Raw genomic sequence first — 20,335 nt, 5'->3', positions numbered from 1 at the left:
GGAGAAGCTGGACCAACAATAGGGTAAGAGCTTTACAGTTATAACACTGTACCTTCAGTGTTATTCCTTGTCTCCTTCAACTTCTTTACAAAATAGAACTTTGCATTATCAGTACCAGAAAATAAAAAAAAACAACCCGAACACCAAAAGACGTTCATGCATCTAAAGATGAACTCTACAGCAGACCATTTTTTATGGCAAAGACTCTAGACTGAACAGTTCTGTAGACATCGCACTTTTCAGCTCAATACCTACCTTGCTCCTTAAAGCCATCAGTGTTAACGCCAGCATTTACTATTGTGGCATAGATCCTCTTAGCCATAGATCTCTTGGTCAAAAGAACAACAACAGCAGCTTCAGAGCGACAATATCCATTTCCTGAGAGCAGAGAGAGAGAGTCACGACTCCTGCTGTACTTTGTAAAATGTTGCCAAACACCACGCAGTAAGATTACCGCCTACAATAAACTGGTTTGAGACTATGACATAGCTATTTCTTTTAAAGAAAAATTTCATGGCCTAGAAAGACACAGTGCTCATCAAAAATGACAGCAGAAAGTTTCCATCAAGAGACAGCTATTTGTTCTCCCCAGAGGCAGAGGGATAAACAATATGGCGTCAGTTTCTTCCCCACAGTTAGTTTTCCAGGTTCAATGGAGCATGCAACATAGATCAGGTTCACACTATGTCCCTTGGAACTACTGTACAAACAGTACACCTTGGAACAACTACAAGGCTGGCTCTTTGCTGTATTGAAGAGTAGCTGTACAGACTGTACAGTAAGTTCCTCTCATACAACATAAGCTTTTGTACTAGTGCCTTACCTGAAACATCAAAAGCCTTGCAGGCACCATCAGGACTAAGCATACCCAGTTTCATGAACTGCACAGATGTGTTGGGTTTCAGCAAGAGGTTGACCCCTCCCACTAGGGCTGCACTGCACCGCCCATGACGAATGGCCTTATAAGCATTTTCCAGAGCAACAAGACTAGAGGAGCAGGCTGTGTCAATAGTTAGGCTTGGTCCTTAAGAAACATAAAGGAAAAAAAACAAACAAAACAAAAACAACCTTAATTTCCTAGATTGTTCTCCAAAGACTACAGGATGGGATAACAAAAAACATATTAAAACCAATATTAAACAAGAGTTTCTTGCTTCAGAACATGGCCGAGCTGCTTCTGAAGACAGCAGATAAACCCGATGGAACATAAGACTAGAACCACTATCTCTGCCTACTTACAAGGTAAGGCATGGGAAAGGTGGGGAAAAAAATCTGAACAGATTGGCTTTAAGGGCATTTTTAAAAATTCTATCTCTCCATCAAAAAGAGAACACAGCTTTATAGACAGGTCTCATCTAATTCCCCATTCTCACGAATAAAAATCCCTTGCCCTTCCTGGTGCTACCGTTGCCATTATCTCTGCTCTCTGCTTCAATTCAGATCAATTTCCATCTCCATTCAATACCATTCCCTTCAATACCATATATGGATTGAATCATATCTGTGCCTTCAATCATAGAATTTTTGTGGCTCTCCTACTTCTTCCACTTTACTCAAAAAAAAGCCAACTGCTTTTTTTGCGGTCAGTTGCAGTTTTTCTCTGGTCTAGCTGACTTCCATGTATCTTGATACCAAATAGCAGTCTAAAGGCCAGAAAGGACCTAGGCCTTTTTATAAAGGCTTCCTGACATCACCATCTTTCAGATGAACACCAGCTATGCCCAGCAGCAGCAGCAGAGTAAAGCCTTAAAGTTGTAAAGCCTCCTACCTATCACATAGTTACAATATATTTTTCACTTCTCATACGCCTCAGAATTATTACATGCTATTTTCCCTTTCCAAAAGGGGTCTATGCCATCATATCCATCCCAGTCCTCTACAGCAACTGTGGTACCATCATGTTGAAATTGCCATTGCTGATCAGCATCGAGAGGTTTGGGGGGCACTCACCTGTTAAGTCATAGAAGTAGGAAATCCTGTTGGCAAGCATAGCACGCTGACAGCCAGTCATACTGTATCCCAACAGCTCTTCTGGATCTTGGCTGAGGGCTTCAGCAGCTTCTGATCCACTGGCACCAATCCATACACCTGTGTCTGTACCACGGAGCGTGGCCGGATTAATACCTATGGGGATTGGAAGGCAGATTACAGTAAACATAATGAAGGGCAAACTGGGGAGATACCAGGTACGCTAGCACCAGTTCACCAAAAACTACTTATTGTCCCTTTCTGGCAGGCCTGCAGCATTGTTCCCTTACCTTTAGTAACTTTTTATCTGTTCCAACTGCAGACCTTACATGTCTTACTTCAGAATCCATCAGAAGTTTGGTATTGGCTTTTGGCCAGAACATACCGTGCCCTGACACAGGCTGAATTTCAGCCTAGCTGGGCATTGCTAGAGCCTTGTGTAAAAAAGTGGGCAGACTATGAAAAGTACAAATGCTGACAAGAGAAGCTAACAGCTGACTTCCAGTACAGAGAAAAGGAGCAGACTGAAGGGGAGAAAAATCACAGCACCTGGAATGTCATGTGAGCACACCGATATCTATCTCCAGCTCAGATCTGGAGTACAAGGCAGAAATCAGAATTATTAAGAACAAAAAAAGGCCAACAACCAGAACAACTTTGCTCTAAAAAAGCCATATAGCAAGGTTAACTGTCAAAAATCTCTGCTATTTCTTCTCTGTGCTTCAGGCATCCTGGAGACTAACTGAATATTCAGTCTCCAGACGGAGGCTCAGAAGCAGAGAAGCACAAGTTAATTTCAGTAAGTCACAGAATCACAGAATGTTAAGGGCTGGAAGGGACCTTAAAAGATTGCCTAGTCCCAACACCCACTGCCACAGGCAGGGACATCTTCCACTAGACCAGACCACTCAAGGCCTTATCCAACCTGGCCTTGAACACTGCCAGGGCTGGGGCATCCACAACCTCCCTGGGCAACCTGTTACAGTAACTCACCACCCTGACAGTAAAGAAATTCTTCCTAATATCTAACTTAAATTTGCCCTCTTTCAATTTGTAACCATCACTAGTCAGTAATAGTGAGGTGGTTCCAACTTTTTCCCTATGTGCTTCTGCTCTGACATGAAACTGATTAACATGAAGAATAAATTTTTTGTCTCTGTGGGTAAGTAACTCAAAATCTCAAAACACTGGCAGTGATAGAAGACAGGCTCCTATTTCTGAAAGCACACTTCCTGAGAAAACCTTCTATAGAAACAGGCCAAATGCTACAGGTTTTACAAGAATCCAGCCAATAGACAGGAATATATCAGGCCATCTGTCATTCTTTTATATCATGGAGGAGAATTCTAATCAAGTCATCTGTCTTTTCCTCTTACATAGGAATTATTATGGAATATTAGGGTAGAGCAGAACATTAAAAAGCTCTACAACTGTTGACTGTTTAAGTGATTCTGTCATACTGGTTGTACTGTATGATGCAGGCATAGATTTGCTGGCAGTCAGCACTGATTTCCTGGTTTGCATTCTAGAGAAAACAGCTTTGTCCTAACCCCTTATACTGGTAACTCCTGTACCATGTCTTGGGTTTCCTCTAATGTGATGGCTTTCCCTTGTTAGAGCTCTCATCACACAGGTGCATGTTTGCATCTTTTACACAGAGACAATACAGCTTAATTCCCCTCTTCAGTCATTCATCTACTTACCTCCATCCAAAATAGCTTCGTAAGAAACTTCCAACAGCAAGCGAAGTTGAGGATCCATTGTATGAGCTTGTTTGGGATGAACCCCAAAAAAAGATGCATCAAATTTGCTTATGTCCTTGAGCTTTCCATTTCTCTTGGGCAGTCCATAAATTCCTGTGAAGAAAAATTCAACACTGAGTCACAAAATACATCAGTGGTGAAGCAGCTACAAGCTGAGAAACACAGTACAAAATGACCAGAACCACAGCTGATTCTTAATTACACATGAAACCTCACTCCCCTGTGCAATACCCAGAGCACTGCATGAGTATCTAGTGACATGCCTCATGTGGAAATGAGAATGCTGCATTAGCAAAAACAATTGTAATTTTTAAGAGTCTCCTGCATACAGCAGCAAAGGACACCTATCTAGTTTAACCATTTTTGCTTTGGCAAGCTGCACCAAGCACATACTGTCTAAATCAGTGGCTCTAGTCAGTCACCAGTTAGAAGACAAAAGCTGCTTTTGACTTCTGCAAATCACTAGCTTGAAGTGCCAAACACTTCAAAAAGACAAAAAAGGAACATTGTAAAAAGTCATAAACCACAGGACTGGAATCCCCGTGCTACTTCTGAACCCAGAAAAATGTCAGAGCCATCTTACTGTCACAGCTCTCAAGAGCAGGTCCAGGACTAATGTTGCTCTGTCAGAATGCCCTTTTATTTGAAAGTAAGCTACATATTACTTATGAACTGCTACTGCATAGGACATAACATTATAAAATGGATTGCATGAGACCTTCATAAAAGTATCCTGTTCCTGAATTTCTTGATGATTTATCAGAAGTTAATTCAGGTCTGGTAGGGTTTCGCATCTCATAAATTCTCTTTTCATAGGGTAATTCCTCTAAAACACTCAGGACTCAGGGCTCCAAAAGGAAGAGCAATAAGCACTCACCTGGTTTCCACCTCCGATCATCCTCTGTGACCATATCAACTCCATTAAGCAGGTTCTCCCAAAACTCTTGCAAGTTCTCAGATTCTGGCAGCTTTCCTGCTATGCCTGCAATCACCACGTCCTCCATCTCTTAACTTCTCCCTGTGGCTGAAATGAACAAAGCAGTAAGACTAGTAAGATTTCACACAGAGGAAAGTATATGTATCTTGTCTTCCTGACATGTTGTGACAAACAAGCATATTTGCAGGAGAAACACCCACACAGGAACAGTCCGTGGAGTCTCTACTACTAAAAAAGAAAAATCAAAAATCTCAACTAATCAAATGGACCATAAGATCCAAGGGGATGATAAGGATGAAAAAAGTGATCCTGAAGGAGCATCAGGCTCTGAGAACCACCAGTTTTTACACAACAACCAGAAAATTAGTAAGTCTACCTCTACTAAATGCAGAGCCTCTGTGAAGTCAGCAGAGAAGAAAGATTAACATGCTGGAGCAGAGGTGGGTGGAGAAATTATGAAATGCACATAGTAAAATACATAATTACAAGGCAAACCTAACAGGTAGCAAAACAAGTTCTACAATCATTCCAAAGTTAAATGCTAACTACAGAATCAATAATCAAAAGATTTGTTGGAAGGGAAAAAAGGAACCCCCCCAAAAAAAACCAAAACAAAACTAGAAAAATCGCACAAAAATAAACAGCACAACCCTAAACATCCCCCCAAATTAACTCCGAGCAAACAAAAACCTGACAAAAAACCCAAACCAAACCAACCAACAAAAAACCAAACACAACCACACACACACACACACACACACACACACACACAAGAGAAAACCCACACAAAGCACAAAAATTACAGCACAATTTAGCATCATTTTAAATGCCAAAACCAAAGAAGTAAGTTTTATATCTTAAATATTTCCTAACTGGACCCTGCACTGCCATATATTTAGAGGACTGGGAATGTGGAACTGACGCATATGATAGAGGGTGGTACTTTAAGACATGATTTGGCAGAACAGATCTGGATTACAGAAGGTATGAAAAACTTCAGCTGTTGTCCCAAGAAATCTGCATTTAAAGACCCCAATCTCAAATACCACAAGACAGCATCACGCTGCATAACATAGCATAGTAGGGCATCTGTACCAGACCACAACATCAAATGACAGCTTCTATATTACACTATTTTTTTTAATTACAGTAAAAATGTATTAGTAAGTAAGTACAAAGGAGGCAAGTTATCTTTACATTTCAGTTAAATTCAAACGATAATTTAAGTAGGCAAGTTAAAGGGGTAAGGAAATACCCATATATATAGTGGGTTTTTTACCATATGAAAATAAATAAACACGTGGCTGCAGGAACCAAAGAGGTAGCAAGCATTCACAGTACTTCCTTAAATAATCCTTCTAGTAAGTAGAGGCAAAATATTCTTTAATGTGTGGGATTTTAAGAAGTAAAAAACACAAAGAAAACTAGGCATTCAAACAACTACAAGTCTGCCTTGGTAACTTTGAAGGAAGAAGTTTGTTATGAAAGAGCTGAAGCTTGACTTCCATCAGGTATTTTGCTACATAACAGCTGCCACATAGTGGCATGCAGGCCAATTGTTTAAGTACCACTGGTGCTTGATCATCTTATCCAAAATACAGCACTAATGGGTACTCTCTGATGAGCACTTAATAGCTGTTTTTTCAACCCAAGATATTTCATTTGGGCATTGTTTTACAGCCTCTTTCAGGACTTCCTGATGCTTTTGAGCAAGGAGCATGCCCCTCTTTCATCCACACATTACATTGCTCAGGCAGGGTAACACTTCCCTGTAGCTGCAAGAGGTTGCTGGGGTGTGCACAAGGAAAGCAGAGCCCTCTGCACAGCTGAGGTGTACCTCTACGAGAACATACCACAGAGGCTGCCTGATTTCTTTCACCCTTCCTTCCTTGAGCAGTTATCTTGATTCAGATCTGTGGAGTAACTGTGGAATTATGCAACACCTAACACTGAAGCAGAAGAGATGATTACTTCACCCAGTCCTTTCCTTCTGGGAGCAGAAACAGAAGTCCTCCCAAAAGGACATCTTGGATTTCTAGGTCTTGTGCTAAACAACCAACAGCAGAAGTTCTATTCCATTCTCATTCTTTTAAGAAAGGAAACACTAAAGGCCAAATTGAGCAAGGCCCTTTCTGAGAAACTAGTCTCCAAAACTCAAGTTGGTAGTAACAGGCCCAGTCCACACTGTGCTGAAGGGAAACCTCTCTGTTTTTCCATTCACACAAAATTAGTAACTCAGTTTTATTATTCGCCTTACCACCACACCTGTAAGAACCAACAAAGGGCCACGACTCTACTACACTTACAGCATTTCTGTGCTGGGGTAGGGAAAGAGAGATCTTGGGCACAAAGTTTACAATTTCAGCTTAAGACATGAGACATGAAGATAATAATTTAAGTACAATACATTTCTCTCCCTAGAAATCATCATGCAAAGAGCTGAGGTATAAAATTGAAATTTCTATTTCAGTGGACTGAAACATCATTTCTGGGATTGTTCATTCCCATCCCACATCTCTTTCCCTGGAGTATGAGAAAAACTCTATCCAGGTACAATCAATTGACAAAATATTCCTTTGAGACCGTGAAGTAATGAAATTCATCAGCAAAACAATTTTTGCCAACTTGTTATGAATGCAGTTGAGCAAGACTATGTCAAAGGTGGAGAAAAAGATGCTGCAGTAATCAAAATCAGAAGGACAAGAGCCAAGAAGATAATTTTAGATTGGTGCACGGGTAAGAAGAGCCACAAATTAAAATATTTTAATACACAAAGAAGCAGAAAGATTTAGACTTGCCACAAAGAGCTCCAAATATATACATCTAAAATAAAATACAAATTATGGATTTAGCAGCAGACAGCAGAGAGGATCTGCTGCTGGAAAACAAGAGTGGTAAGAAGAAAAGTCAGAGTATTAAGCCATCATTAAACAGTAGCTGTTTAATGTAGCTGATTAAAGTAGCCGTTACAGCTACCAACAATATTTTCAGTCTTCCTTGACAGATAATAAGCAGGTAAACCATTCTAAAGGTGACTGGCTTTGCCCCTAAATGGTGTATTACATTATTATTTTTCCTTATTATTATACAGACTTTTTTCTGTAGAGCGTTTTTTGACTACACACAGTAATACACTACTGTTGTACTGACATATTTTCAAGCACAGCGCATAGCGCAGATCAAGAGAGAAAACCTGTTTCTACAGTAGTTTTAAAGGAGATTAGACTACAGCCAACATACAAACAGACTGCTCCTACTACCTTTGACAAACAGAGTGTTCAAAAGCAACAGGTCAAAATAGGAAGATAAAGAGGGACAAACAGGGGTCTTTTACTATTTAAGGCTGTATTTGCTGAATCCAACCAGGCGTCTAACATCCTTCTTCCTCAGTTTATTCCATGCTTTTTCTTAAATTGAGTTCTGTGAATTTTCCTCAGACAGCCCGTGTTTTCAATTGAGTGGAAATAAGCAAACACACCACAGTGCACCCTCCCTCCCTCTCTGCCAAAATATCAGTGCAGTAGACATCTCAGTTAAGCCTAAACTACCATCTCACTAGATTTGCACAATATTTTTTTAACAATACTATTGTGTTGCTGACTCATTCAGTTTGTGACTAGTAATAACTAACAATCCTTTCTGGTACCAAAGCTACTCTTAAGTTGAAATACTGTTTTCTATTGCATTTAAAACATTTGTTTCTCAGTCCCTCACTAACTTGGCACCAAAAATTAATCAAAAAAGCATTAATCATAATTTCTCACCATCCCTGGCAGCTGTGCAACTTTTTTGCAATACTTTTATCTACTGTTTCCCGACAAAAATAACCCTCTGACCATTAAGCTTGTAAGCTTATAGAGGGAAAGAAAAGACAAAAAATCCAAACCTCAGAAACATACAAACAAAAGCAACCAAACAAAACAATTTAAGAAAACAAAACAAAACCAACCTCCCGCCCCCCCCACCAAAACCAACCCTAAAAAAGTGAAGGTAAAATCTGATTTCTTCTGCTCATACCTGACTTGCCAGCCAAAGAGAAACTCATTGTGCTGTAACTTGTTCACCTAGGGTTTGGTTAAGACAGGAGGGGGAGAGGGAGGGAGGAACAGCTGTTCACAAAGAAACAACAAGTAAACCCCAAATCTAGTTTTGCCTGATGAACAGTTCCTTTTCCTAGACAGGAGCAAAACATTTATTTAATTGTTATTTTGATAGCTGTCATCACAGAATCCTTGAAGTCGACTCTGCTACCGTTTCTAGACAGTCCAAGTCTTCACCTTTTTCAGAGCTCTCATTATTGTAAAATGAAACACTCGTGACTCCTCCATACCTCTCTACAGCACAGATATTGAGAAAAGGACTGCTTGCTTTAAGTATGATTAACTATAACCCAGGCTCTCTAATCACTATAATTTCTAACATTTGTAATAAAAAATAAAGAGCTATAATGTCTGCCTCCAAAAAGCCCTTCACAGAATAGAGGCAAACAGAGCCTGGTTTTCATTTTTTGGAAAGCATTGGACTACCCTCAATCTGTATGTTACAGATTCAATTTAACTAAGATCTTTCAAATGCTTCTTTCTGTTTCAGGTCTGTATTTCTCCTGTTGACCACAACACAGATGAAAAAACAGTAGACTGTGTTCATATTTAAAACACATTGCTTAGTGGGAAACACATTCTGGTTCAAAGATGCTACTGGAGAAAAGGTAAATTAGACTTTGCTCATGGAATCAACACAGCTTGGTTGATTCCCAAGTGGTCAGAAATTATCTGTATAAAAATCTAAGTCCCAAGTATGACTATATCCTGTTTGTAAAACTTCTGTTCACAACTGCCCTCATTCACTGAATTCACCCACTAAATGCAGCCTTTCACAATGTACTATTATTTTCACTTTGTTTCAAGATGGATAGAGGCTGCAGGGAAAGCTGAATCCTTTGCTCATGTAGCTCGAGGCTTCTTCTCCCATTTTTTAAGGCAAGACATGTTCCAAAGCCCCCAAAGCTAGTCTGATGGAGTATGCAAGTTAACTTACACAGCCCTAATACTGCCTGTTTAAAGCTAAGCATCCAAATAAAGGTTTTAGCTAGGAGAATATGCACTCAGTATCTCATAGGGCCCTGTGATAGGGAAGGAATGTGGAATAATAACCAAACAGGTGCAAAAACAGCCAAAGAGAGAAGGTGATCATCACGTTCCTCACAGAATCACATAATCGAATCCATACTGGCGTACGATCACCGGGTTATTTTGTGGGGGCCGTTGTTTTATACCGAAGTGGGAAAAAATACTTTAGCAGTGTACACGGCACATTTTTTCAGATGGATTCCCAGAACCTCCTGGCGAGTCCCCTTTCCCCATCCCGAGCACCGATTTCCTCTCGTACAAGCCTCCTCAGCCTTGATACGACCGTGCCTTCGCGCTAAGCCGGGACGCCGTGCACAGCGCAGCGCCGTCGCCCTGCTGCCCGGGCAGAGCGGCCCGGCAGCCCCGGCGCCCACCCGAGGCAGCGCGGTGCTCGGCTCCCGAACTGCGGCAGCGCGGGGCCGCCGAGGCCGCCCAGCCCCGCGCCAGGCGCGGCCCCTCCCGCAGCCGCTGGCGCCGGGCGCGCGCGAGGACTGCGGGCAGCGGGGCCCGGCCGCGTCCCCGATTCTGCTCGGCCCGGCGGCGAGGGGCCGCGGCTGCTGCGGCGGCACGGTCCCCGCCCGCCGCCAAGATGGCCGAGTGCCAGCACCACAATGCAGCCACCTTGTCGGGCGGGTGGAGTGGGACGCTGCGGCGCGGTAACCAGCCGCTGAGGAGGGGGACTCTCCCCGGCACGACGGCGCTGGGCCACGGGAGAGCGGCCCGCAGCAGCAGGGCGCGGCGAGCCCGGGGCCGGGGAGCAGAACCTTCCGGTCGTGCGGACCGAGCCCGCGGACCCCAGCCGAGCCTGAGGACCCTCATCGCCCACCCGGCGTAGAGCGCAAGATGGAGCCTCCCCGGCGCAACCGCGGGGCGCAGCGGCCCGCCGAGCCTGGAGCAGAGGCTGCAGTTCTCCTGACCGCACCGCATCCGCTGTCCCGCCGATACCTGCACAGGTGCGGATGGCTTCGTGTCGGTAAGACTGGCGTCAGCTCAGCGCGGGGTCGAGATGCTGCGGGGCGGGCTCTGCGGGTGGACGCTGCGGCGGCCGGTGCCAAGCTGCGCACGGCCGATACTCCGCGCTCTCCTCACTATCTCCCTCTAGCTCCCACCGGTATTTAAGCAGTCGCCACCTCCGGCGGCCACGCCACATGGGCTGACAGTTTACTCCTCGCCGCAGTCCAATGAGAGCCGGGGCAGGGCCGCCCCGAGTCGGACCCGGGGTGATGCCAACCCCTGCCCTCCGGAGCCGCTCCACGGGACGGGGGGGGCCCTAGCCAGGCAGGGGCGGACACGGGCGGGTCCCCGTGCCAGCGGCAGTGGGCCAAGTTCTCGCGCCCCGCCCCGCCCCGTACTGGAGGTCGTGGAAGGCCGGGCGCTGCGAGCATGCCTGGCTTTGGGTGGGCCTGGCCGGGGACGAGGCAGCGCCGACCCCCCGGGGGCGCGGACCTCGTCGTGTCCCTCTCCCACCTCCCTGCGGGTAGGTACAGTGTTGGGGGTACCATAACCATAACCATAGCCATAGCCATATCGCCGTGCCGGCACCGTGGCTCGGCTTTTGACTCGGAGGCTCGGCAGGCGCCGGTCCAAGCGCGCTCCAAGCGCGCAGCGCCCGCGCGCATCCGCCGCGCACAAAGGGAAGGGACGAGGGGCCGGACGCGCCGTCCCGGGACGGCACCCAATACGGAGGCGGGGACACGTGGGCGGGGGCGCGGCCCTGCCAATCGCGGGTCCGCGCGGTGTTGCTAAGCGATAAGGCGATGTGGTGACGGCTGAGGGGTGGCCGGGGCCGCCGGCAGAGCGAGCAGCGCCCGTCGCTCTCCGGCGGCGGCGGTCGTTCACCCCGGCGGAGCGCGGTCCCGGGGTTACCACAGGGCAGCAGGCACGCCGGCCAGGGATGCGCTGCCCCGTGCCCAGGCCTGTCGCGCCGCCCTGACTGGCGGCAACAGAGCGCCTCCGGAGGCGGGGGGCGGGCGGTAGAGATTCCTTCCCCGCCGTGCCCCTGGTACGCCCCCCTTCCCACCGACGGAACGGGGCGGATCGCTCTGCGTGTGGGCACCTTTCATCCACTTTCCTTGTAACTCACACTCCTTTGGTTAAAGCCGAACAGTAACGAATTTAATCTTATTCTGTATTGCCTACGACTGCCACTCCAACACAAGAAACCATTTCGGTCGCTAAACGTGGGCTTGAACGCGGGGATGTGAGAAAGTCCCCCTGCTTGTCTCCCGTCCATGGCTTAAACTGGCTCTGGGCAGCAGCCCCGCTCCCGGTAGCGCTTGCATTGCCGCTTTGCAATACAGCTCCATTTCGACTTTCTTGGGGCAGACTTTTTTTGTCTTTATCTACATATTCCTCAACATAACAGGTTTTTAACCCTTTGGTAAGAACAACAATAAATAATGTCCACTTTTACCGTTTCAGTACTCTGTGATCTGCCTGAATTGTCTTCTTTATAGGTTCTCCTTTCTTTGTACAATTCAATAGTATCCACAGTAGTACCTTGTTGCCACTTTTCGTCTGGTTCTTAAGAATCTATGACCAGCTTGTTAAATATTTTGGCCATAAGAGAAATAGATGAGAATTTTCCTGCTGTATTTAGTACACCATTAGCACAGCCTCCCCACACAGGATTCAAGCAGTATGTTTGTATTATTTATTATTATGCATACTTTGTTCATTTTCAGCATACTTACATGCTATGTTCTTATAGCCACTCTGAAACAAACATACAGTGATTGAACTACTTTTTTTCAACCACAAGTGAAATAAAATTAAACAACCCAGCTATCATCTTTCCTTACCTACAGTTGACTTAAGGAAACCTGTTTCTCAGGGGAACTGAATAAATTAAAACTGCATTTCTGGCAAGAGGTCTGCATGAACAGGCATGCCAGGTGACGTGGAAGGGGGAGTAAGTGGAACACCACACCAAACAATCACAAAAACAGGAGAAAAAATGCAGAAAACCCTCAGACAAGCAAACAAAAAAACTCCATAAAAACCTGTGTAGAAACGTATGCAAAAGCATTACTGAAGTTTGCAGCCCATCAGTTGACATCCACAGTATAAGGAATAAAGAGTAATGTTTTCCAGATTCAGATGCGGTATTGCAAAGATAAGGGAACAAACTGCTTTTTTACATTCCTTTTAACACACAGAATCTTATACCACTGAATCATTCTACATCACCATAGTTCAATATTAAACATAGAAATAAAAAAAACCCAAACCACAGGATAATCTAGAGCTATTATAAAATTTGGAACTTACACATTGAATTCTAGAAATAACCAGTGAATGCTTTAACTGGTGTGATCTGGGCCAAAATTCCTGTACTTGTTAGAAGCCACTATGCTTTGTGCTACAGAAAGAGCTCATTCAAGGCCTGGTTCAAGGGAGTGCATCATGTTGTCCTAGCTCATGAACAATGTTGAATCAAATGACAGGATTTTCAAGTAATGAAAAGATTTAGAAAGAAGCTCACAAGGTGTCTCAGGCCTTATATTGGCTTAGTAACATCTCACGAAATTTACTGCAGATTTAGCATCTGATTATAGCATCACTGCACCTTTGCACTAAAGCAAAACATTTTCAGCAGGTAGTACAAAATAATTATTCAAATTCTCAAATGGATTACTATCCCATTGTCAGGTGCTGAAGAGAGCACCTCTTTGCAAAGAGTAGGAGGAAAGCATTCTAAAAAAAACACTCCAGAAAAAAAAGGCACTCGTGTAAGTAGCTCTCTTCCTTCATTTATCCTGTTTAGATTTTATATGTTTCGCAGCAACGGAGAAGTATTACTTCAGTGATGCCACTTGCAGAATCACAGAAACTCTTAGGTTGGAAGGTACCTCTTGAGAACACCTAGTCCAAGCCCTCAACTCAGGGGTCAGCTGGAACAGGCTGGCCAAGCCCATGTCCGGTTGGGGTTTGAGTATCTCCATAGACAGAGACTCCATAACTCATCTGGGCAATAAGTTCTGGTGCTTGATCATCCCCACAGTAGAAAGTTTCTCTTGATTTTTTTGTCTGCATTTCCTTTACTTATAGTAAAGTTCATCTCTGTAATATCCCAAGACAGCTCAGCGTTACTGAAAATGCTACAAAAATACACTGATTATTTGTTTTAGTGTCCCGGCATGTTCATTACTACATAGATATCCTTTGTTACATCACAACTCATTCAAGTTTTCTTTTCCTTTCATCTCTTTTAAGACTTATTTCTTACGATGTGTCTATATGATTCTGAGTATATTATTCTAAAACACTAGCAGTGTTTCTCACTGCTTTAGAGTCCATACAATCGCTTGTCAAGGGAAAATAAAATTACTGGTGTGACAATAGAAATTTAATTTTATACTCTTTCATGCTCTCCGAACAAGTGGAAAGAGCTACAGGAGACAAGAAATAATACAGACTCAGATGTAATCTTTTTAAACCCCTTTCTTTCAAGTAGAGAGATAGCTGCACAGGATTAACGGTTGCATTGTTAATTAGAAGAAAACAAGTAGGTTGAGGCATCCCACTTCTAAGCTTAAATCACATCTACAGTTTCTCAACAAAATATCTGCTAAAGTCCTGCAAGCCCTGCCTGAAGGCACAAGGCTTTACCTGTGTGTTAACTGGGCATTTCTAAATCCATGATGCAAGAAAATCTTAACATATATAATTAAAATAAATCAGTATTAACTGTGAAGGCTGTAATCTTATAATGTATACAGATTAACCCTTTATTTTAGGCTTCACTGTATGAAACGGGGTATTCGTTTTCTCTTCTGGCTGCAAATATCTCAACTCAATGTACAGAACTGAGGCTGATAATTAGATCTAATTTAGAGATGTCAAAGCAAGTTAATAGCAAGTGTGAACCTGCAACATGCTGCCAACATAGAAATCAATCTTTAATATTATAGTTGCGGATTTTTGGCACGCCAAAAGAGATTTCTGGTTTTAATACATGAGCACAAGAAAAACTCCTGGATTTTAACTTCTGCTGAACTTCCAGCCTTGTTCCTCTGACTGTCAAATCTCCAGCTGACATTTCAAGTTTATCCTTGGCTTTGACATTTTGCTGAGATTCTTCAGATTTCTCAGTGGAATGTACAACTTCAAACACCACTGCTCAAAAAACAGACAGAAATATACTTTGTAGTTATGCTTGTATTCAATTATCAGATTGGATAGTTGAAGAGAATTGGTTTATTCTAAATAATAAGTGTCTTCTGCTCAATCCTTGCTTCATCTGTACATGTTCATTCTCTATTAGCATCAGACTGCTTAAGAGAGGAAGACAGCTGGAAGGTCAGTGTAATGGTTCAAGTCAAGCACTGCCTCTTTGTTCAGCTGTTTTAAAACATCACATTTTACAAGTTTACCCTTCTCTCCATTATAAGAAAATGTATTTAGATATGCATTATATAAAAGGCTCAGAGATAACTCTGTTGGCTTGACAAAGCTGCATTATTATCATTATCTTCTGGGTTTTTTTGCAATCCTCTCTCACTTAGGAAAGCACTTACTATGTAAATCTTTGGTTTTGTTGTCTAAAATATCTGTCTGTCCCAGAAAGGTCTAACTCAAAAAGAAGCATCTTTGTTCGGGAAACTGGGACTGGTCCTAATACCAATCAGAGTGCCTCCTGCAGTTTTCACATAATTCTCCAAAAATTATTATCTCCAACTAACTGAAGTTTAGTCTTAAGACAGTTAGGTAAGATAAGTGGAACTGATCAATCACATCACTCACTGTAAGCTATAGGTAATATTTACAGGTGTTTGGCTCCAGCCACTTAGTCCTTATTTTTCAAGGCATTGACATGTTAACTCCAGATTTGCTATGGAAAGCCAAAGCAGACAGCAGAAGTAGTCATAATATACTGGCGATAACATGCGCTACAGTATTCTGTACTAGTTGAATTTTATAAGCATCATAGGCTGCAGTCCCAGATACTACTCAATCACAGCAAGAGTAAAAGGTGCACAAATTGACAAACATCAGTTATTAGTACAAGAAGGTAAATTTTCAAAGTCAACTGAACCTGGCAGAAAGTCCAAACAAAATTCTACATCAAAGGAAATACAACATGTTCCTGAATTACGGAATGAATGGATGGATTGAAGGTTTATTGCTCTACGCAAAGCATGACACTGTGGCTAGTGCCAAAACGTGACACTTTTCAAAATAATTTTTATACAGAGGCTTAGCTTGAACCAGCTGTTCACTCGTGTGTGTGATCTCTGCACTGAGTGGGCTTGGTGGCGTTTGTTATCGTAGGTGACAAAAGCTCAGCAGGCTCTTAAGCTGCGGATTCAAAATCCTATTGTCCAGCTTGCCACCTAGTGGCCTCCTGCAGATGTAGAAGGTATGGAAGAGGATGCTTGAGCCCATAAAGATCGTTGGGTGTATTTTCCTGCGTGGACAACGGACTTTAATCATTAGAGTACCTCTACCACATCTGGCAGACAATAAAGCAGAATTTCACAACATCAACCACTCAGAAAAGTGCAGGCAGCAGTGTCTGAAAGGTATTGCTTCAAAGATTATTTTCTTAAACAGGAATAGCAGCAGAATGATACTACTTCTTGTTCATGGTCTAAATAACAGGAATGAGGAGATACACAGAAAGCACACATTTAATACTGGTTACAGACAGTCTGGTTTTTTTATACTCATTCAGTTTTCAAGGGTCTTTTGTATTCACCAAAGGGGATGGCTTTCAGAAATTAATGTGGGAGGCTCTAATCCCATAAATCCAAAGGCAAAGCAACCAAAGTAACATCACATGCATCCTTTCCTCTGAAGCCTTCTGTATGCTAGTCTCCTGTCATTAGAGAAACTATGGCTGCAACTAGTAAAGGCTACTTAGCCTTCGTTTGGAACAGCAACACAGAACACAGGCATTCTGTATGGCTATTTTTAAGTTTTGGGCCATCCAAAATGTGTACCAACACAGAAATATAAAACCAACTGCAGCAACCTTGTATGATTAGTTCCAAAATTTAGGAAAAGATAAAGAATCAATACCCCAAAATTAGAAATGCTATTTAAAGTGAAATATCCTAAGAAAATACTGAATAAAGACCTTACTGTGTTCTGGTTCTGCTTGGGACTGTTCACATCTGTGAAGGACCCTGAATAAGATTGGCACGAATATGCACTGTGCAGTAAAATTTAAATGCAGTAGCTTGGTTTTCACACCAATGAAAAAACACACCTAATTTAAAAGGCTGCAACTTACTTTCAGAAGTGACCGTGGCAACCAGAGCTAACAAGATCTTAGCTAAGCACCTAAACTGCTTTTGAACATGGCACTAAATGTTTAGTGTATTGAAATGCTTAACATATCTTCTATTTGGTGTGTCTTAACTTCAGTCAGAAATTTACATTCATAGATTTTTTCTTTTTCTCAGGATTAAAGAGTTATATGTAGGCATGTTGTATAAGCAAACTGAAATTTCCCCAGATGGAAGTTTCATATAAGAAGTTTGTCACTAGATATTTGCTTATGGCTAACAGTGCTTCTGAAGGAACACCAACTCAAATAAGTTCCTATTCAGGAGAAGAACACAGAAATGAAGAAAATGTAACTAGGGGATTAGTTAATATTTGTGAAACACTTCAAAGATGAAGTTTTATGTAACGCAGAAAGGCGATCATGAGTCTTTCTCTGATTGGAGCCACAATAAAGCCAGAGCCAGAGTGCTCTTTCTGTTTGTTAATGTTTTACCAGATTCTTTCTCTGGCCAGCTTTTTACCCACATGGATTGCTGTTAGAAATGTCAGTGATGTCAAAGCTGTTGAAATTCTGTCTAGTGTGGAAACACTTAAGATAACTTTTGATCCATAAAATGTGGAATTTTATTGCAAAGCTCTCGACAGAGCTTTGCAAGTAACAATGAGAATTACAGTATGAGAAACTCCCCTCTCTAAGCTCAAGCAGTAAATAAAAAAAGTTATTTTCCCTCAAAGCAGCTCATTCCTGTTCTTTGTTAGGCTACAACGTAAACCCGAATTATTAAAGCCGGGACACAGTCCTGAGTATCTGTGGAGGTGGAGTTTCTCAAAAATCTATAGTGGAACGTCAAAAAAAAGTTTAATCTACACTAAAGATGTGTAAGTCAAATGACTATTGGGGACACCATTTGCCTTACACCCTTATTCCCCCTGCACTAATACCAGTCTCTGCTGACCCCAGGATAGCTGATCAGAGCTGATACAGAGCTTTTCACACAGTACCACACAGCACCCTTCACAGTATTGGCTTCATGATAAATGCAGTATTACAGCTGAATATTAATAGGTGATGCTTGCTTCCCCCCCCACCGTGAACTTTATTAAGCTAAATGGAAGAAAATAAATGTCCATTTTCTAAGTGTTTTACAAAGTTTCCCCTCCTCCTGCCTAACATTAAAATTAAAAAAAGGCCCTATAGCCCACAGATGAATGAAGAAAACTTGCAGCATGTACAAAAGCTAATGACCTGGCTGTACATGTATGCCATGATTTTCAGAAGAAAGCATAAAACTCTTCTGATAAATAACCATCCTTTTGGGTGTGGCTTGTCATCAGCATTCAAGGTGCATGCGATGTGGATCACCAACCAAAATCTCCCACCTGCTCTCAGTCTCTGGGATGGAGCATTTAAAAAGGAAAGAAATACAGAAGTGTATTTCCTACTTGAACAGCCTATATATCCTGTGTAGCCTTTTAATATCATCATGGCTTGTACCTGCCTATCTCTAGGATGCTCTTATTCTTCCAATAATACAGAACAATAGAAATACCTGAAGGGACGTATGTCCCTTCTAAACACCTTCTCTCCATATATCTGCAGAATTAACATACAAGCTATTAAATCCATCTAATTTCTACAGTACAAACTGAAAATTAGCAGGTAGAGTAAGGAGAGAGAAAATTAAAATATCTCATAGCCTTTTGACTTGCTTGGAAGCTTACACAAGTTCTGAATTTGATGGTGAAATGAATAAAGTATATAACAGTCCACTTCAGTAATTAAGATGTAGTCATTAACACTTTAAAACACATTGAGTCATTGTATTGTGTAATACGTTGGAAATACAGCAAATTGCAGAGCTTACTTGACATGACAGCCATTTTCAGTTCCAGCAGCCTGTTTTGTACATGAAAAAAATGAAACTTTTCCACAGGTTCAGGAAAATAATTTTCATGCTACAATGCTCTGTTCCACCAGAAATTCCCACAAAACACATCTACTGGTGTTATCAATTTGGATAGAATTGAACTTGGGGGGGAAAAAAAAAGGTTTGAATAAGCAAACTAAGTTGCTTGCTTTGTTGCAAATAATTTTTTGTCACTCGGCTCTCAAGTCTCCATGTGCTTCACTTCTGCACGAAAGCCCACTTCAGAGTAACTCTGTGTCAATGAGAGGTCTATCCATTGTAACCATGTATTTGAGAATGTATCACAGTAAAGTGAGCGGTTTTAAACAGGAAAGATTGAATTAATCGTAGCTCAGGCATGAAAAATAATGCAAGCCTCTGTAAAAAATCAGAAGCAGAACTTGAGAATTTTGTATATAATGCTTCTAAGGTGATGTTGTTCCAAAAAGGAAAGATTTTGATTTCATAATTTTTTTTTCTGAAATGCAGGATTCAGTCCAGTAGAATTAAGGACATCTTTTCCTGAAGGAGAAAGCTAAGCAGCAAAAAAGTGTGTGTAAAAATCACATTCTCGCCATGTGAGCATGCGTGTTTGTTTCAGCGCCTGCATGTTTTGGTAAGAAGTTCCATTCTGGTGCTCCTCATATAAAGGTGGATGCAGATATCAAATAAAACTTGTTCTCAGGAAAGTATCATCCCTTATTGATGTTCCTCTTGTTTCATGTGGGCAGTGTCACCTGTCCCTTTTGCTATTTTCTAGATCCCCAAAAATCTACAATAAGTTTTGCAACAGTGGCTGGAAATTTCTAGACATTAAGAAACTGATGTCCTTGTAAGGCTGCCAGAGCTGTTGCATCACACACACAACAGCACGAAACTACGTGGCACTATCAGTAATGTTTCAAAGACATTATTTTGCTTATCCTGTCAATATAGGCCTGACCTGAAATACTCTTCCTATTTCAGTCCCAGCCTCACAAAAAAAGCACATGAATCATGAGTGTCAGCACTATGTCCATTCCAGTCCTACAGGTCTGCCAATGCACATTACTTTGTCCCTGCAATGCACTGCTGTTGTGAATAAATACGCTTATAATCCGGTCTTCATTTCGAAAGCCCTTTTAAGTATTATTTTTTCTTGTGAGCTGCTAAAGATGGTTCATTGCCTCCATACACTGGTTTAAAAATAGATGTAACATAGGCCGGAAAGGACCTCTGGGTGAAATGTCACAGTGCTTATCACTCCCTGCTCAGAATGTATCTCAACACAACTTGTGTCCACTGCCACTTTTCACTGTGCACCTCTAAGAGTCTGGTTCTGTTGTCTCCAAAATCCTTCACTGGGTAGTTAAAATGCAGCGATCAGACCACTCACCAACTCTTTTCTACTCTGAACAA

General features: G+C 42.3%; 2 protein-coding genes across 2 annotated transcripts in view; both read right to left on the bottom strand.

Moving 5' to 3' along the window:
• The window catches only part of FASN (fatty acid synthase), a 41,144-nt gene extending 30,243 nt beyond the window's left edge, over positions 1 to 10,901 (bottom strand). The window contains exons 1-6 of the mRNA XM_085077224.1: positions 10,743 to 10,901; positions 4,609 to 4,755; positions 3,672 to 3,824; positions 1,951 to 2,124; positions 824 to 1,024; positions 256 to 378 (exon numbers count right to left, since the gene is read on the bottom strand). Of these exons, the coding sequence (XP_084933350.1) occupies positions 256 to 378; positions 824 to 1,024; positions 1,951 to 2,124; positions 3,672 to 3,824; positions 4,609 to 4,735 (778 nt within the window). The 5' untranslated portion in view covers positions 4,736 to 4,755; positions 10,743 to 10,901. The remainder of the gene's footprint in view (positions 1 to 255; positions 379 to 823; positions 1,025 to 1,950; positions 2,125 to 3,671; positions 3,825 to 4,608; positions 4,756 to 10,742) is intronic.
• Positions 10,902 to 12,427: 1,526 nt separating this feature from the next.
• CCDC57 (coiled-coil domain containing 57) overlaps positions 12,428 to 20,335 on the bottom strand; it is a 28,136-nt gene continuing 20,228 nt past the window's right edge. The window contains 1 exon segment of the mRNA XM_085077236.1: positions 12,428 to 14,915. Coding sequence (XP_084933362.1) covers positions 14,692 to 14,915 — 224 coding nt within the window. The 3' untranslated portion in view covers positions 12,428 to 14,691.

The sequence above is a fragment of the Lichenostomus cassidix genome, chromosome 18, assembly GCF_008360975.1.
Source record: "Lichenostomus cassidix isolate B80296 chromosome 18, HeHo_3.0, whole genome shotgun sequence".
In the NCBI taxonomy this organism is placed as follows: Eukaryota; Metazoa; Chordata; class Aves; order Passeriformes; family Meliphagidae; genus Lichenostomus; species Lichenostomus cassidix.
Note: the sequence above shows the minus strand (reverse complement) of the source record. Positions and strands in the feature narration are given on the sequence as shown.